This window comes from Limanda limanda, chromosome 15, assembly GCF_963576545.1.
Source record: "Limanda limanda chromosome 15, fLimLim1.1, whole genome shotgun sequence".
In the NCBI taxonomy this organism is placed as follows: domain Eukaryota; kingdom Metazoa; phylum Chordata; class Actinopteri; order Pleuronectiformes; family Pleuronectidae; genus Limanda; species Limanda limanda.
Window position 1 is genome coordinate 11,273,845 of NC_083650.1, and position 20,047 is coordinate 11,293,891.

At 44.1% G+C, this 20,047-nt stretch overlaps 1 protein-coding gene across 1 annotated transcript in view; it reads right to left on the reverse strand.

The window, feature by feature from the left end:
- Positions 1-279: 279 nt before the first annotated feature.
- Positions 280-20,047, reverse strand: part of zgc:171482 (zinc finger protein) — a 34,645-nt gene continuing 14,877 nt past the window's right edge. The window contains exons 4-6 of the mRNA XM_061087814.1: positions 17,565-17,822; positions 9,611-9,707; positions 280-301 (exon numbers count right to left, since the gene is read on the reverse strand). Of these exons, the coding sequence (XP_060943797.1) occupies positions 280-301; positions 9,611-9,707; positions 17,565-17,822 (377 nt within the window). The remainder of the gene's footprint in view (positions 302-9,610; positions 9,708-17,564; positions 17,823-20,047) is intronic.

Consider the following 20,047-nt stretch of genomic DNA (forward strand, 5'->3'; position numbering starts at 1 on the left):
CTGAATAAATCTCCGAGATATATATTTTTAGATCAAAGGTAGAAACAAACACACCCACAATGACCCGCAAATGCACACCGCAGATGCAGGCGTGGATGCTCATGATACCCACACACACACGCGTACAAACACACACACACACACATACAATGAAGTTACTCGGCACTACTTTCTCGTAACTTCTTTCTCAGACATGAGTCCTCTTTTCCTGTATTTGTTTATCCCGGTAATCTCCGTCTTCCTCTCTCCTGCTTTTCCGAGTGTCCTGTCACGGTGGCTTTACTGCTGGTGTTGCTTCAGGCTGAAAACAAGAACACAGGAAGGAGTTTGTTAGTCTTGCTTGTCTCTGACACGGGCAGATCTTACAAGACACGGCTCTTTAACCACATGAAACATTAAGCCCACAGGGGAGATGCACTCAGTCGCTACTCTGTCCTCGGTTAGAAATCTCATTTACCTGAAAACCAACGTCACGAGCCTTGCGGTGTAGAGAGCAAAAAATAAACAAAGTCTTCATGCTAATGTAACAAAACAAATGTGCAGATATGCGGCACTGTAATCCCACATTGCTTTTATCCCTCTGCCGCAATGAAAACAACTCCGTTTTACTGGGAACGACAGCTCTACTGTGTGAGAAGCATTATCCAATAATCCCATTTCACAATCTTCTCATAATTGCAGCCGTCTATTATGTCTTCCATCTGGCTGCTGCCCAAATTTAAACGAACCAGAAAGATTGACGCGTAAACCCCCATGTTTAAGGTGCAATAATTACTATGGATCCAGCCTTTATCTTGAGCTATGTTTTTTTTTTAGCGTGACGCCAGTTGCTGCGGCTGCATTCTGTCGCTTTATCACCGCGAAACAAAGCAACTCCAGACGCAAACGCACCATATTTAATTAAAGCAAAGAGATAAGATGGATTCAAGCTCATGTTAAGCTAGAGCCAACACATTACACGCGTAGGAGGTTGTGCGTGTGCCCCTGTTTGTTTGTCAGCAGGATTACTCAAAAACTACCAGACAGATTTCTATGAAACATGGTGGAGGGATTGGACATGGGTCAAGAAAGAACCTGTTAAATGTTGGCATGAATTCAGTCAGTCTGGGAGATTAAACATTTTTTTTCACAGATTTCCAATGGGGAATAATTCATGGTTCATTGTACGTCGTGAAGAAAATGTGCAGCGATTTGACCTGGGTTTGAATGTAAATCGTATCCGTTCACATTTCAGACAAAAGGCTGATGTTAGTGCGTGTTTGTGGGTTCTTTGACTATTGGTTATTATGTGGAGACTGGGTTTAAGGGAACTGTTGGGCCTTGGAGGTTGGTGGTCTACTGAGTGAGACTCTACTAGTGTAAGCATTTTTTACTAAGATTTATAATGACATTAAGTTTAAAGGGCAAAACTCTTGAGTAATCCTGCAGCTGATCTTTGTGTAACTGAAATTAAAATATCATATAACCATCCACAGTCGGTCTCGCTTATTTAGTTGCCCAAATGTCACAACAGAAGTCCCAACAACCTGCACTTAGTAAAACAATACCTCTTACATCTTTTTCATAATTGCTCCTCTTGTCAGATTAAGGTGTTGTTTTCTAGTTTAATTTTGAAATGTTTTCTGTCTGATGTTACTTTAGTTAGGGAACAAGTGAATACCAGGAAAAACAAAGTGAGAACACGTTTGTCTTCATACTGGCCATCGGTGTGATTCTGAAATAATTGTATTTTTAAAACATCACAACAAATTCCACCGTGTTCATCTCTCTCCTTTTTATAAATGTCACTTCTCCGCCGTGTCCTAATTGGAGGGTTGCCACACACACACACACACACACACACACCGAGACACAGTCCGAGGAAGGAGGCGGAATTCACAGGCACTATAGCTGTCAGCACCTATCGCAGTAATGGCTGTTAAAACAATGGCCTCTACACCCTGTCTGCTCTGTCAGGACGGATCTGGCACTTGGAGCAATGAGGTAGTGAGTGTGGCTCTCTGGGAGTGGACAGGTAGCACTGGAGATGGAGGAAAGAGCAGCAAGAGGAGAGGGACAGAGAGAAACACTGTGGTGTGGATAGAGGCGTCAGAGACAGAAATCCCTTTTATACAGACATCCCACTGGCTTGCTGTTGGGTAGACTCCTCGCTGTATTTATTTTTCTTGTTTACACCAGAGACTGAATCAGTGACACCTTTCACATCACTTTTTAAAAGATACCTTTAAAAAAACCTTTTGTTAATCCTTGGACATTTTATGACCTACATCATGCCATGTCTGTTTTTTTTACATTATTGTTGGTCTAGTTTGGTGTTTTTCTACTCCCTGTTCTAAGGAGCTTTAGTCCTGAAATATTGTATTCCTGTTTCAACCATGTAGAGTCCTTTGAAATGTGCTATTAAAATAAAGTTTGTTATTTTCATATAAAGATAGGCCTTCATAAGCATTCAAATAGAGAAAAGCAACAAATCATCCTGTTTGAGAAGCTTTGGATTGACACTGACTTGGTAGATCAAGAGATTATTGGATCAAAGTTGTTGTTGACCAATTTTCTGTCTATTGACTAATTCATTAATTGAGTAAATGTTTCCGACTGATGCAGAAACAGTCAAACAACCATCTGTCTGAGCTGTCCCCTGATTGGGCGGTTTCTATGGGAACAACACAGTACAAAGCATTATGGGACAGTTGTGAATGTAGTGAACATGAGCTGCTGAATATTTTCTTCTGTTTCACATGCATGTTGAATCCTAATTCTTTTTCTCACACTAAACTGGTAAATTAACACATGCACACAGTCACACATATTGCTATTATTAGTACATGCATTGTTCGGTTAACAATTGCAGCCGGTCCTTGATGTAGGAGGTAAAAGATGATGAATAGTAGAATGAGGGCAGGAAAGGTGGAAGAGCCAAGGAAAGTGGAGAATGGGAAGGTAGAAGGTAGTGGTGAAAAAAGGGGTCATTGTCTCTGTGTGAAGGGGGTTGTTAATGCACTAATCCAATAATCTGTCCCAGCGCCACACGTGTGGGACGCAAGATGTCCGAGGAAGAGAATGTGTGTGAGGGCAGAGAGAGAGAAAGAGAGAGAGCACAGATCTATGTGTCCCAGAGAGAGAGAGAATGAAGTGTTGGCGAAGATGTGAAGGTCACCTTGGAATGCTCTGTGTCGAGCAAGGTAAACGTAGTCTGGCACAAGCAGTTGCTAAGGGAGCCAAGCTAAGAGTCTCCCCCCACCCCCCCCAACCCCTTACCTTATTAACATCAGAGGCAGTGACGCTTGGGGCTGTGTGCTTGTGTGTGTGTGTGTGTGGAAAGAGACACACAACGTGTTTGTGTGATTTTTGTTTTGAGTTTTTGGACAGAAGGTGTGAGGGTAGACAAGGACAAGTGCCTATGGGGGAAAAGAGTGCAGCCTACAGCATGAGTGTGAGTGTGTGTGTGAGTGAGTGTGTGTGTGTGTGTGTGTGTGTGTGTGTGTGTGTGTGTGTGTGTGTGTGTGTGTGTGTGTGTGTGTGTGTGTGTGTGTGTGTGTGTGTGTGTGTGTGTGTGTGTGTGTGTGTGTGTGTGTGTGTGTGTGTTAAAGTGTGTTAAAGTGTGACAGAGAAGCCCTGTGTGGTGAAAGTTAACCAGGGACAGTCCTGAAATAACCTTTCGACTTGCCTAGAGCAGGGAGAGGATGCACACACACACACACACACATATTTAGACGATGACACACACGTGCATGCTGCTCTATCAGCAGGTCGATGGCTCAACCATTTGCATTCAGATACTTTACACTGAAGCACTGTAATCTCGTACACTCGTTGCCACCCCCTCGCCCCCCCGCCTAAATGTGCATTAGTTTGTTTTGTGTGTGTCCTCCGTGATACCGATGCTGAATAATTACCAGGGTGAGTAGGCTAAATGGATTGTCCCCAACCTCGCCATTATACCCTTGGGGCCTGCGCTAGCATCAGCGTCAACATCACACAGTCATACCCTGGCGCAAACAAAGGCAGGCCCGAGGTCGGACTTCAACAACGAGAAAGAAAAAAAAAGAAGCACCCAGAGATCAAAAGGACCACACGATCCTTGTGAGCGATGGGAACATGAATAATATTATACGGCTAGTTAAAGCCACGCAGCGTCATCGGTCAGAGATACAACCGGGCTGACACTTCCCATCAAGTATCACGCACTTTACAGTTTGCTTTGTTTTCTCTGTTGGACTCCAAGGAGCTAATTAGGCCCCTTTATTTTAATGCAAGTATACTTGGACAAAAAGCTTTCAGGCAGAATAAATTTGCTGGTAATTGTTGCATAAAAGCCATCATAGCCTTAAGGTTATTTTAGCTGTGGCTGTGCGGGCTCCTTAACAGCACTTTTTAAGGTTCAGACCACTGGATATTAATAATAATAAGAACAGTGTTGAAGTGGGCAGTGCAGGATTTATATAATGGAGCCTGACTGATGAATCAACATGCCAATACGCAGATATTATTGGCACCAGTGGCAGATTTACGCGGAGCGATTGCATATCATAAATGTTATTGACGCGGTGAGCTAATCTAAAAAAAATGTACTGCACAGTTGCTCTATAATTGCTGTTGCAGTCAGTTTCGATTAAGATTTTGTTAAAACATTTATATATCCTTGTGAAAACTCTTCATTAAATAGATTTGACGGACTGCTTTCAAGAAAAACAATATATTATTTACATAAACCACCAGGCAAATGTTTCAGAACAACTTCAGATGTGCAAGATAATTTGGCTTTAATTCTGGATAGTGGGAGGAGGTGGAGATGCCTTATATACAGTCTACGATCCTATACCAACACAATAGGGTTTACTGTCAGGGCAACAATAGAGCTATGTGATGTAACCAAATGTCATGTCTGTTTAAATTCAATGAATGAATAGTTAATGCAAATTTTACATTTTGAATTATATATCTTCTATATATACACGTATATATATATATTGCTGTGGGGACCAGTCTGTGACTCAATTTGTTAAGTAGGGTGTTCTGGTATCAGGCTTTTCATACTAAAACCCACATGTCATGCTGACTTTGTTTGTGTTGCCTTCCTGAAAACTTTCCATCTACATCTTTACCATGTGAACAAATTACTAGTATTCAAGAGCGCTCGAGCCAAGAACCAACATCGGAATTTAATGTTCGTCTGTGTTGTTAGCTCAGTCTGCTGCCCGTCCCTGCTCCTGTCTGCCGGCCAACTAAGTGCACTGGCTTAATTGACATAATTAACATACAGTCAACTGTGAAAATCTTCTGCCAAGTTTATCTAGTTATATCTGCGCTGTTATCATCCTGTACAGCTCCAATCACAGCAGCTGGTCGGCTGCACCGTTTCAAATGACCCGCAGCTGACTGTGTACGAAGCAGATGCACGGAATAGATAAGGGAAGCTGGCCGCCAGATGCATCCAGCTGTTTAAAGAACAGAGAAATCTGTTGTTGGTTTATGTTGACACATTCCTAACGCCACGCAACACACACACGCACACTCTTTTCATGGACGTTTCTTCGGTGAGAGCTAATCCCCAGCCGCTGTCAGCCGTCTCCTCCAGAAAGCTCCTTACCGGGCCAAAGCTCATCCCGAGTGTGAAAGTATACTCATACAAAACACAAAAGATACACACACACACACACACACACACACACACACACACACACACACACACACACACACACACACACACACACACACACACACACACACACACACACACACACACTCTGAGTTAGGGTGGAAGATGCTACGATGCCACTTTTGCTAAGCACCATCCCCCCTGTAAATAACCTAGAGAGATACAAAAAATTCATAGCTTCTTCTTCCATAAATACTCGCACACATTTCTACTTTAATGCACATTAACATACACACAACTATACATGAGTAAATGCATGCTCTTACTTTTACCTTTAATGTTTTTTATTGTCTCATATTTGTTACTTTGTGTGTTTATGATTACACTTGCATGTCAGCCGAATAGTGACATGTGCCTATGATGTGCTCATACAATGTCCCGAAGGATGAAATATATAATGCACTTTGAAGTACGAATAGATGGAGAACATGTATGTGAGAGAGAGTGATAGTCTCTAACAAACACTCATGTACCTGTATTATGTTTCACCTGAGTGACTGGGCCAAGGCAGAGGAAATGAGGTCGATGAGATGGAACCTTTGTTCTTGTTCTGTTTCCCAGAGGATCGATACCACAGCGCAACAGAGCTGGCAAAGCTTTACTTCCAGAACCAGTGTTCACTCACACACTTCACATCCGCTCGTGCTTTGAGGACTCTCTCGTGGACTTTCTCACACCTAATGCACAAAGTCTATGTACGCAATCGTGCAGACGCTGCTTCAGGGAAATAACCTCAATCCTTAATACTGCTGTACTGAAATAAAGAAAAGGAAGTTCCATACTTTGTCGAGAAAATTATAAAATTACTATTCTGCTAGTATACTACATATTAACATATAAATACATGTGTATATAACTAGATTGGAAACATTATTAGATGTATTAGTCTTACATCATTAGTCACAGAAATGCTTTATCACTTATTCCCAGTAAACTGTATGAAAGTGCAGTTATTTTCGGTTTTATTTTCTTAAAAGTGTGTGTTAATTAAAGTAATGTTTCCAAAACCAATCGTACTAACATCTGAGAAAAAGTCAACATCAGAATAAAAACAAAAAATTAAAATAAAACTTGCATTATGCATTTAAGCAAAAGTTGTTTTTCTAAACTATTGCACTGGGAACACAACAACCTTATGAAGACTTCAAATCTGTTTGTGTGTGTGTGAGAACTTTGAAGTTATTGTAGCTACACTCGATGAACTTCCTCCTTTTCTCTTCACAGACCTCTCTGTAACACCACCCTGTCCCTCATCCATCCATCCATCCATCCATCCATCCATCCATCCATCCATCCATCCATCCATCCATCCATCCATCCATCCGTCCGTCCGTCCGTCCGTCCGTCCGTCCGTCCGTCCGTCCTCTTCATCCTGAGTATCACAGCCTTGTAGCTGTCAGCAACACTGGCCTCACCATCATCCTCCACACATCTGCTCTTCATCTCTCTGGTTCTTCCTCAGGACAATGTGAGGAGGGTTTCTCTCTTGTGCTGTTTTGTTTGTGCTTTCTCCCGCTTGTTGCACATTTCTGTCCTTATCGATTGTATCCCAGTCTATCTCTGGCCATTTGTGCCTTTTTCTCAATCTCTCTACGTCTTCTTGTCTCTCCGCATCTCTCTTCCCATCTGTCTCTCTGTGTCTGGGGTGTATACAGCAATGTCTCCTGTGTCTATTAGTCTTGCTTACTCTCTCCTAAACGTCACTTGTTCAGTGTGTCTGCCCTCTTTTCCTCAATGTGCCAGTAAAACTAACAGAAGGGGAGATTTGTGAGCCTCCTGTTTTCCCCATGATTAACAGCTTGTGTGCAGATATGTTCTAAAATTACGCTGATGCACTCACCCAAGCTGACTCCGAATAAGTGAAAGTTATATTAAGTGTTCAGTATATTGCTCAGTGTCAATGAAAACTGCCTTGGAGATTGCAAACATCAATTATGTGACCTTAAGTTTCACCTAGAAATTGAATGGGACATAATGATGGAGTTACATATGGAACCTATTCACCTGCCAGATTTTGTGGAAAGAAATCATCAGCATCAAGGACCTTTCATCATCAAGCCACCTTCCATTTCTCTTGAACTGACATAAGCTGTTACCTCGGCACCTCTACAGAAGCTCTCTGAATAGAACGATACCACTCTCACTCACTAAATGTTCCTTTTGGTGAATTAAAGTGCGCCCCAACCACACTCGCCTCTGTGCCTCACCTGCAGCTTTAGTGTCAGTCATGTACGTACATTTTATTTATCTGTTCTTTGATGTGAACCATAAAAGACCATTTTAAATAGAGCCGTGCTTATCTGTAATTAAAAAAACTAGATTAAAATACAAATCCCCTTAATTACCTTTGTTCAGTGTGCTTGTCGTAGTGCAGTGATCTGACTTATTTTAAGAGACAGACCATGATTTCTAAAAGTTTGGAAAGATCAACATATCTCTTCTTCTGGGAATAATGAGTCTTGATACTTGAAACAATAGATTTTGTCTGTACAAATAATAAATCTGCAGAGACAATCTAAAGCTTATATTGGTCATATATATATTCATATGATACGTGAGATCATGAAGATGTCACAAAATAATAATAATAATAATAATAATTCATTTTATTTGTAAGGCACTCTTCATCCGAGGATCTCAGAGTCCTCTCAGAGTAAATGACTTCATCCACAGTTCAAATATTGATTTTATGAGGTTCCTGCACCTCTGGAACTAAAAACACGCTTTAAAGCTTTTATAGATCAAAAAATAGTAGGAATGACAATGGGATCTTTGTTATTGGTTACAAAATGGGAGCTTTTGCAACCAATAATAATTGGTCAGCTTAGATTGACTAATCATTTGTCAGTTTATGGTATAAATTATATCACAATGACATTAGCATTTCTATAAGTATAGCTTGGGGTATACAGCACAAGCTCAGCCTGCATCACCATTCGGATGCTTTTCATTTCCTTTCTGTTTTCGTCCCCTCCTCTTCCTCCCCTCTCTGCATTTCTCATCCTTGTTATTGCCGGAGTGTTTTTCACAATACACCCACCACTCTCTGTCTCAGAGTTAACTTGTGTGCAGAAGTTTGGTGTGTGTGTGTGTAGCCCTGACAAGTTTAGCTCCAGGGTGGATAAGTACGACTGTTTCAGTTGAGGAGACACAACTCTTAAAAAAAGACAAATAGGGAACAAGAAACTGCCTCGGCCACAAAATTACATCCTCAAGCAGCCTTTTATCAGACAAACACTCCATAACACATTTAATTCCCCTTATGCCACTTTAAATAGAAAGAGACTTATACATGCTCAGTATAGAGGCACACACAGTCACACATGACTACACTGCCTGTAACCACGCTCACAGCCAGCCCATTGTAAATGCATGAAATGTAATGGGTCCATCACACACTTTCTTCCTGCTGGTGGAAACATTGGCTGTGATTACATTCTCTAAACTCTGTGGTGAAAATGTCCAAACCTCATTGTGCTCTATAATAAATAACCCTGTTTCCTTTATGCTGCCCCAGGCTGCTCCACATCTCTTTACATGGCTTAATGCATATGTGCATTATGAATTTCATCTGCTGAATTTCAAATTTTATTACGAACAATATCTACTTCAAGCTGTGTCGCTATGCTTTTACAACACCCTTAATGGATTGTTTGTCAAATACAAATGAAAGCACTCGCAATGGCTTCCTTCTAACATACAGTTGTTAAGGCTGCTTAGAAATTATTGAAGCTGCAAATATACTTTAGCTGCCAGGAGATAGAAATGGTGATAAGCTCGCACACTTTCCTCAGAGGGATCATAGTGCTGCGCTCAGACTCCACCTCCTGTCACACCCCTGTACACCTGGCCTGCGAGCGAGGCTTGATTGTCTTTTTCGGAAAGTAACAAGCTGTATCTGTATCCTAGGGTCGGATTGATCGCCCGTTCGTCCATCATTGTCCTACTCACTTGTTCTGGTGCTTGGAGCCCTGGAGGTGTGCGTGGTACTGTTCGATGGAGTTGAGGACGACACTGCAGACGCTGCAGGAGTAACTACTGCGCAGCCCTGGAGAGAGACAGACACACAGGTACAGTGGAGACTGTGAGGGCACTCTCATAATAGCATGGTTCATCAAAAACTCTTACAAGCTGTCATCATCATCATCTGGATCATCAGCAGCAGCAGCTGTAGCAGCAGCAGCTGTAGCACTGAGGCCAACGTGAGGAACAATAAGAAACTGAACTGACACTAAATAACAGTCTTATTTTTACACGCCACAGTGCAGAGTAATTTTCCTAATTAGAGAGCATTTGATTAGACGAATCATTAGCAGAAAGCCAGTTACATTTTTAGATCCTTAGATCACTGCCTTTTTCCTTCTTCTAGCGTGTGTGTGTGAAGGTGCCTTTTTGAAAAGCTAGATTTCAAGAGGGCTAGAAGAATTAGGCCGCGGGGGGGGGGGGGGGTAATAAAAGAACAGTGCAGCACTGTATAGGGCTGTGCATGCACGCACATTCGTATTGTATTGGTTAATGTGCGCTGCTTGAAATGTTGCGGCTCAGACACAGATGTGAACTAATTGGAGGGTTTGCAGGTGGTCGAGATGAGCACCCAAAAATAGATAGATGAGGATGGAGATACTGAGGGGTGAAGTGCGACCGAGGGGCGGGGGTCGGCAGACGGAATGAGTGAAAGGAAATTTCTGAAGTAAGACGTGAATAAATAAAGATGGAGAGGAGACAGATGTACGTCGGGGATAATGAGTTGTCACTCTGTACGAGTGATCCAAATGCATGCTGGGGTTTAATGACCATAGAAAACATGATGTGTGTCCACCCCCCTAGAAAAACACCCGCTTTCACGTGTGACCACTACAGCCCTGGATTTAACATCGTCTTTCTCTTCCAAGGGCAGAGGAAACGCTCTCTGTCGATGAGGGTAGGGCCGGCGGCAACAAGACATGTTGGCTCTGGATTCTGTCACAGATTAAATAAAGTGCTATTTTTGTGACGTTTTGCTCAGTGTTGAAGTGTCACTGCAGAATTTTACTCAGATCAGTGATGAACAAACTCGACTGCTAAGGGTTATTTCACCTGCAGGGACCACAGCCCAACAATATGGGGTTTAAAGGTTCAAAGGGATCCTGATGTAGTGAATGTAAAATGCTGGTCTGGGAGGGCACACAGGGGACTGTACCTATAACGAAATATGCAAGGGGTATCCGCCAACCTGAATATGAAGGGATGAGGGAAGAAGGGGTGTGGGTAGGTTTGAGGGAAGTCAGATAAATGGATGCTGTTGAGGGAAGGAGGATGGAGAGATAAGGGAGGTGATGAGGGAGGGAGAAGAAGGAATGAGGGTAGGTATGAGGGGGAAAAGGATGATGGTCAGGGAAGGAAGATAAATCGATGGGAGAAAGAGGATGAATGGATGAGGAAAGGAAGATGAATGAAGGTAGGAATAGGGAAGGAGAATAGAGGATTGATCAAAGGAGGATGAATGGATGAGGGTTGAGATGAGGAAAGGAGGATGAAGGGTTGAGGGTAAGAATATGAAGGTTGGAATAGGGAAGGAGTATAGAGGTTCGAAGGAGGATGAATGGATGGGGGGAGGGATGACGGAAGGAGGATGAATGGAGGAGGGGTATGGATGAGGGCAGGAAGATGAAGGGATGTTGAGGGGGAAGAGGTAAAGAGGATGAATAAATGTGTGTAGGTCTTTTGTTTCCTTATTTTCCTCTTCTCTTCATCTTTTTCTTGTCATCTTTTCTCTTTCTCTAGGGAAGGGAAAGGGTGGCTCGGGGAGTGAGACAACCGGAACGTGATTGGTCGACCGGGTACATGTGGTTGAGGCGGTGCCCTTTCCCCCGAACCTAAGTTAACTAGTTAACTTAACAGCTCGTCTGATTTCCTCTTCTTTTATTAGAAAGTTGTGAACGTGTAATTGTCGGCGTGCGCTGCGTCTGGAATCAGGTGTGCTCTCCTGTGTGTGCTCTCCTGCTTTCCTCTGCAGTCATTACCGTCTCTGAGATCTATGAGTCGTCTGCGTGTTCCATCGCCCTTTGACCTTCCAGTGGAGTAATTGGTTGAGGTATGTTGGGAGATGAAGTTGTAATATTGTTAGGAGTGGTGGGAGGTCATACACACCGGGGCCGGAGCTGCATAATGTGGCTTGTCTGCTCCCTGTTGTCAGACCGAGCTGCTCTGTCGGTTTCGGGGGTGATTAAGGACAAGCAGTCATTTACAAGAAAGCCACGACGCAAACCGGTCGCCTGCAGTAAGCACCGCTTTCCCCTGAATGTTGGTAGTTTGCATCTATTACGAGATAGTGAGGAAGCAAGTCTGTGTGTGTGTGTGTGTGTGTGAAAGAGAGAGAAAAGTACGTCCTCTCGAACCAAAATGTCATTACATCTGTTCTCTCATAATGAAAAGGCTATTAATTGAAGAGGAGGTGATTTGGAAAAGAAAGGAGCGATAAGTCTCTTTCTTATTTTCTTGCCTTTTCTCTGTTCCGGTAATTCTATACTGCCGCCAAGATTACACAAAGAAGTCTATTCTTGTGTATGCGATTGTGTTTTATGTGCCATGTGCGTATGTGTGCGCACACAAAGGCAGCTTCCCTGCTTTTAGCCTGATTGATGTCACCTCCCCTCTGCCTGGCCGAGTAACGCTGATGTACAATATGCTGCAGCTTGTGTCCGTGCCAGATTGTGGGAGTGTGTGCCAACCCTTTGAACACACAATACACAAACACGGCCACATGCGCACACACTTTGTGTTTTGTTAATAAAACAGCTCTGGCATCGGACCACTCGGTGCCCTGTATGGGCTCAGCGCAGAAACCGTGTGGGCACTTTTCCTGCATGTGTTAATTGCAAGCGGGAAAAGTGTGTGTGCAAGGCGAGCGACAGCACGCAGGGCACAGTTGTGATTGTGGGTTTTTATTTGGTGAGCACGAGCAGTATTTGTGAGGGAGCTCTAAGCCTTGTTAATTACACAAATAGATGCCAGCGCCACAGAAACGAGGGGGTGAGAAAAGAGGGGATGAGCTAAGGCAGTGGGTTAGGAGCTGGTCGTGGCTGTTATACAGAGACTCCTGGCAATTGGTAGAACCCCTGGTACGAACACGCCTCACTTGTCAAAATAAAGCAATGGGCTACAAAATTATAGTCTAAACCTATCTTCCTGTGGTTTCAGAATCTTGTATATTTCAAGCAACATTAATGATCAATTTCTATCATGACGTCCACGGCTCCTTCTGTTCTCTCCTCCACCGAGCTCTAACTGCTCTGTCTGTTATTGGGGTTTGTCAGGTAGAGGTCATCCCTCACGGTTGTGAAATGTAGCGTTGCGGTAACATTGTTGTTTAAATACTGGGGATGCGTCATGATCGCCGAGGGAGGAAATGAGGCTTAAGCGCATTGTTAGAACCGCAGATGAACATCGACTTACAAATGGGTAATTTCAAGGTTGTTTCCTCCTTCCTATGGGACTGGCTGTAACCGAGAATTTCAGTGGAAGGTTTTCATTTGTAATTTTATTATTAAATTTATAATGCCGCGGTGCACCATTGGTTTATTTTGCGCATTGCGAGGTTCAAAAGGAAAGGGATCCAAACAGAAACCCATTGAGATGCAGTCAAAACCAACAGTCTGCAGCAAAAGCTCGACTCACGTCTCGCAGGAATATATGACAAATAGGATAGAAGAGAGGGGCTGAGCATCGGGTGCAAGTCAGTCCAGGTGGAGTTTCACCAACCAACAAACTTAGAGGGACTAATTAGTTTTGTTACGAATCCGACAGTAATTGGAAAGACCATCTGTTTTAGTCCAAAAAAATGTCTTCCACAGAAAACAAAATATCGCTGAGCCACTTGAAATTACCATATTTTGGGGGCAACAGTTTCTTCTATGCTGTTTATCCTCAAATAATGAATAATTCTTGATGGTAGTTGAACATGCTCAATACCAGCCGTGCCGATTTGAGTTCTAGGACTAATAATCTACCTTAGTTAGAGAAACATAAACATGCTTTAACCATTTTGAAACAATAAAACCTTTTTTCTGCTTTACTTTATCAAGGGGATTTGGGGAACGTGTTTAGACTTTTTTTTTTAAGAGCGGACATGTTATTTTTCTCATAATTTGATAAATGTGCGTTTAATAGTCACTGTATTTCAGCTCTGTGTTTGGTCTCCACCAACTCTCCAGGGAGGATATCGGTCAGTCGGGACACAAACCTTTATTTACAGTTCGTTGAATCCAAAATATACTGAAATGCTCTATGAGAGGAACTGACATAAATCAAAGAATATCTAATTAAAAAAAGCTGATAATACTGATGTTATACACACATTTATGGTGGCAGTATAAAGCTGTTGAGTGTCAAAACCAGACCTAGTTCATAATGTGGCTGCTACGTTCATGGGTCTGCACTGCCTACATTATGTCTGGTGTGTGTGGGTGTGGGCTTGCGTGTGCAACTGTGCCACAGTGGTTGCTGTCTCATGGGAGAGGAGGTCAGCTCTGTCTCCAAACTCAGGCACCGCAATCAATTACACACAATTTTCTCTGCTTTGGTACTTCACCCTCTCCTGGGTCCTTACACACACACAGAGATACACACAACCACACATAAAACCCACACACACACTACGATCCTAGACACTTATATCACTGCCTCTGAGTCTCTGCTGAGTCTCCAGAGAGAAGAGACAATGCACCGGCTCTGTCTTGAGGGCTTTCTACCCCTGTAGTGATTTATGTAAAGACACAGCCGAGTCAGCCGGGCTCCATCCCGCGTCAGTAGCCACCCCCCCACTACAACCACCTCGCCCTTGCCTGTAATCCATCTCCAAGGGTTTCGTCTGGCTCCTAGCCGTTGAAAAATAACGACATTCTCCCCTGTGCCCTGTCTGCGTAATTACACTAGAACAATCTAAGAGTAAGAAACATTGACAATAAAAATGTCAGAGGGATTTCGTGATACATTTGGGTAGAGAGTGTTAAAGGGAGGGGCAGAGGATAGAAAGAAAAAGACAAATAAAGCACAGGTAAAGGTCGGCGTCATCAACAGAACCAGACGCAACCGGACGACACAGCGATGCAGACAGTGTAGCCCTGGTTTGGAGAGCGGGGGAATATTGGTCTGTAAATAATTTACCTGCGTCTCATGGGGAGCTAATGAGGATGACAGATGAGACATGACGAGAGATCGGCGGCCCTTATGGTGCGCGGCGCACACACACACACACACAGACACACACACACACAGAGACTCACAGAAGACCGAGGAGCAGGGAGAAAGGTGTGGTGGAAACTGAATGCAAATAGAAAACACAATAAGAAAAAGTCGGTCAAAAGGACGGAGATGAATCTGCACATGCTGAACTCCTCATCTCTCCTTCCCTCTCTCTTTTCTCAGCTGACACCTCACCCTCGCCCCCCCCCCCCCCCCCCGTACACATAGATCACCTGTGACTTCACACCTGAGGGGGCGCTAATAGCCAATCAGATGCGTGAGTCTTGCACCTATGGAAACGTCTCTAGCCGGTACGACAAACGAGTACAGACAATGGAGCTGTACGGTGCTGAACAAAGCGTTTCCAACCAAAGGCGCTGGAACGAACACTTGATTGATGGCACATATGATGGAGCGTGTCAGCAGCGAGCCCACTTAGGAGTCGCAGACCAGTTGGTCGCCCTCGAAAGAAGATGGGAGAGAGTTTTTTGCTGTAGAGCATCATCACTCTTCGCTGAGTGCAAAGATCCTGGATTAAACCACAAGAAAAATCCTGATTTCTGAATATACTGTATATTTCTACCATACAGTCACGATTCTCAGTGCGTTCTAAAGAGCTGCTGAGATTTTGAGTCAAATTCTGAGGATGTGGGATCTAGGTCACAGTGTTTGGATGGAGGACGATATTCAACATGACACCACTTTAAGCCTCTGAGCCAGTGGAGGCGGCAACATGACTCATGCTTTTAATATGATTGGCTTCTTGAGATAATGGTTTGTGTCATGGCACCTTGAGCATGCAGAGAACGGCTTCGGCTCATCGAGGATTTGCATGTGTGTGCTGCGCCGTCTGCGTGCTGCGTGTGTGGAACAAGTATGTCAAAAACGTGCGCATGTGTGCAGTCGAGGTTCTGTGTCACACTTGTGCACATGTCGGGCTGAGTGTGCGAGCACTGTTGGATGATATTAGACTAAATTTCTTGTAGGAACAGGAAGGGGAAACAGAATTTCTGTACCAAATACTATTAATAGTTTCATCAGATTATGCTACTGCCAGAAATGAACTTGTTAACCATGTCTTCTTATTCTTAGTTAATTGACTGTATTCATTTAGATTTTTTTGCCTATTTGCCTTATAGAAGTTGCATTCACTCATTCGTGTCATCAGAGGAAATGTGGGGGTTCAGTGACTTATCTTGAGAGTTTGGAATACATCTGGAAGGGCCAGGGATTGAACTACCAACCTGGTAAGAGGGTAACCCACTCTACCCCCTGAGCCACAACAGCTCGGTTCAGAAGTTCAGTCATTACAGTTCCTGATAATTCTGTGTGGGACTCGTCTTTCATCCCTCACCAGAATTATCAGTGTGCAATGTGATGCCAATTAGGGATGTACTTTCCCTTAATTAGGGTTGCATGCCAACAGAGGTCGTGTAACTTTGACACTTTAACACATAGTAATGCTCTGAATAACAAGTGTGAGCCCTATACTGTAATATGAGAAGACTGCTGAGATCTAAGATATCTGTGGGGTCACAGTCCTCAGCGTGTGATCCCAAATGACTCACAAGGAAAGGTTGGACTGTGGCAAATTCGAAAATTTCCCTTGGACTGAGACAAACCTTTTAATTAGGGAGAGACGGAAGGTGCAACAATATGCCAACAGAGTAATATGAGCAATTGTCAATCCCAATGTCTGAAGATGTCTCCCACAGCATCCCAATATATCTCCTTCACCCTGCGTCACCCATTCCAACAGCACATCCTCGAAAGGCTAGAATTGCTGTCACTCTCTATTCTAAATGTAGGTGTTCACATCCTGTTGGATAGTTAAGTCTAAAGTATGCATTCCTAAATCACATTATGTCCTTACGTTTTGCCACTAGTGAAATATGCAAACGAGTTGGACTTGGTTCTTGTCTGTCTGGGGCATCTGAATTAAGTACAAAAGTTCACGAGTGTAGACGCTACAATATACTGCTACTTTGCCCTTTACCTATAACCCGACCATTGGTTTTGCTTGGAGTGAAACGAGTATGTGTGGAATGAGACAGTCTCTAGTCTCCTACTGGTGTTCAGATGTAAAGTGTGAAGATGGTAAAAAACGTCTTCACAGTGGATTCAGCAGATAGCCTGACCTAGTCTCTGCTGTCTCAAGTTGCTGGTCAAGCTCCAAAGGCCCTAGCTCCTCCAATTACAAAAACGCAACTTGATAGAGTCTTTATTTTGGCCCCACATTAGTTGGAGCATTGCCCTCATCTTTCAAATCAAGTTTCTAATGTAGGCTTTCCAATATTGGCTTCCAAGTCCAACCCTAGATATCTGGGTGATGGCACTGGAGTAATTTTTTCCAACTTGGCAGAGCTACTTCAGAGCCACAACTGATATTATACAATTTCACTCAAAGGCTTATTTCACGGACAGATGTAGGACACTACTTAAACTAAATATTCAAGGCTAATCTGATGGTTCTTATTGTATCTGTTAATAAGTGTGGTGGCTTACATCGGTTTAAACCTGTGAAAGGTACACCACATTGAACGGCATATGAACACTTCACTGCTCCCTCAGTGCCTTAGATCTTGTGTGATCCCCCCTTATCGTCTTCCCTTGTATAAAGTCGTAACACCCCTGCTGCCCTTCACTCGGCACTTGTGTCGGGCTCGGAGGCCAAGAGGCTGACCTGTGCTCTCCGTGGCATCCAGGCTTCCCGCTAGCTGCTCCAGGAGACGTGCCCTGGCGGCGTTCCTGCGGTGCTTCTTGCCCTCGTAGTGCTGCTGGGCCATCAGCGGGTTGTTGAACCAGGCTCCACACAGGCAGCAGTACTTCCCGGCCTCTCTCCCACCGTTTCCGTCGACCACCGCCGCGGGCCAGGGCAGGGCCGGGGAAGGAGGCGGACACGCGGCGGGGTCCGGGGGCAGTGGTGTGGAAGGGGAGGAATCTGGAGGGAAGTAAGAAGAGAAGGGGTGAGGGATTGTGGAAGGAGACCGAGAGGATAGCAGAGATAGAGGCAGTATATTAACAGTTACATTAACAATTTCAACATGATATCCCACGTTTGACAGCTTTAGGTTTTAGATCAGGGGTGTCCAAACTACGGCCCGCGGGCCAACTGCGGCCCGCCATCCATTTTTAATTGGCCAGCATCAATGTCTAAAAATATAATTTATAAAAAAAATAACATTTTTTTTTTTTTTTTTGATACTCAAAATTTAGTAGCGCTCAAATGGCACTTACTTAAAGCACTTTGTTTTGCTTTATGGGGCCAGGCTTCTTCGACAGGGGAGAGGCCGGTGCATGCTTCTGTGTTTTCGTGCTTGCGTGCATTCACCAATTTTTGTAACTATACGACAAAGCTACACAAGCCTCAAGCAGCCCGCAAGACTGTGATTGGTCCGCTAACTACATCCTTTCCAGAGTCATATTTCCGGTTTCATGCCCCATAATATCGGCAGAAACCAAGGAAGATTTAGAAGAACGTATATGGACCAAATACGTAGAAGAGCACTTGGCAGAAGAGATCTGAAAGTATGACCACTTGTATAACCCGTCACTGACTAAATACAAGGACGCGCAGATGACCTGCAATTCCTGGAAGGAGATCTCGGCTGAAGTTGGTTTGCAGATCGAAGTTGTGTAGAAAGATCAGGGACAAATTTGTCCACCAGAAAAAGTAATAAACAGTCGACAAAGACTGCCACACACAAAGAAGGTGTCTCTAGGGTTGTCTTCGACAAAAAACGTTACTCCACCTAGTGGTCTGGCGGTGTATTGCTTTGCTGACTTGCTAGCTGTCCCTCAGAACGCCACCACGCCACGCCCCCCCCGCACTGAGCTACGCGACTATCAACAGTCCACTCCAGGGCAGGGGGGCGTGGCGGACTGAGTGGCCCAGTCCTTGGTCTTTTTTTCTGTATGTGGCCCTCGGGACAAAAAGTTTGGACACCCCTGTTTTAGATCATACTAATCAGGACTTCGAGCAAGAACAACTGATTGTTGCGGGTCACATCTGTGGAACATAGATCCTCTCCTTTCCTCTTCTCTCGTCTTCTCTCCTCTTCCTCTCTATCCATCCCTCCCTTTCACCTATTTTTGCCCCTCATTCCCATCTCTCCTCATTCTATTCCGCCCCCGACTCTCTGCTCCACCTCTCATCTCCTGCCCTGTTTTGTTGTTCCTCCTCTCCTCTCCAGGTGACCTGCTACTTGTGACATGACGCCGGTTACCATGGTGATTGCCCATTAATAGCCAACAGCCACTGACATGTCCACGGGACACGGTTTGTGGCTCATGCCGGCACGATGGTGTGCGTGTGGTGCGTTTCTGTTTGTGTGTGCGAGTGGGTGTTTGGGTGTTTGGGTGGCAGATTGAATGTATAATCCACCCCAGAGAAATGTGTGAAGGCTTGCGTGCTGATGAATGAAGCTCCAGAATAGGCTGCTTGTGTGTGTGTGTGTGTGTGTGTGTGTAAGGTAGAGTACGCGTACCGAAGAAATCATCTCAGCTCAAACAGTTTGTTTGAACACAGCGGGGGGGTTTGGTCCACAGCCAGACTGTGTGCGAAAACCTTCTAATACCAGATGGCAAGCCCAAATGTGCCGATTTTCATCTACAACGTGTCAATGACTTTCGAGTTATACCGCCTATACACAGTCACAATATCCCACCTTTAGTTATTTCATACCACGAAACGAAAGCCCACTCACAAAAGCTTTTAAGTTGAAATGACTCATGCCTGGCTCTTTCACAATAAACATCAGCTCTCTGGTTACAACTGACGAGCCTGCATGTGGATTGTTGACCCAACGACCAGGAGTGCGATGTGTGTTTTAGTTTGAGTGTGTGTATGTGTGTGGAATTGACCTAAGCCCTGTGAGCTGATTGGTTGCTCATACCTTGATGGTTCGGTTCACATAGTTACTGTATCTATGGCTGTGTCTCGGCTCATCTCACCAGCCACACCCACTCACTTTCCCCGCTGCTTGTGTTTGCCTTCGCCTCTCCATCGTCTCACTTACAAAACACCCGTGACTCTTTCGCTGTCATTTCCTTTTGCCGCTGTTAATTTCAAAGACGAAGCCGTCCTAAAATCTTTGGTGTGTGTGTGTGTGTGTGTGTGTGTGTGTGTGTGTGTGTGTGTGTGTGTGTGTGTGTGTGTGTGTGTGT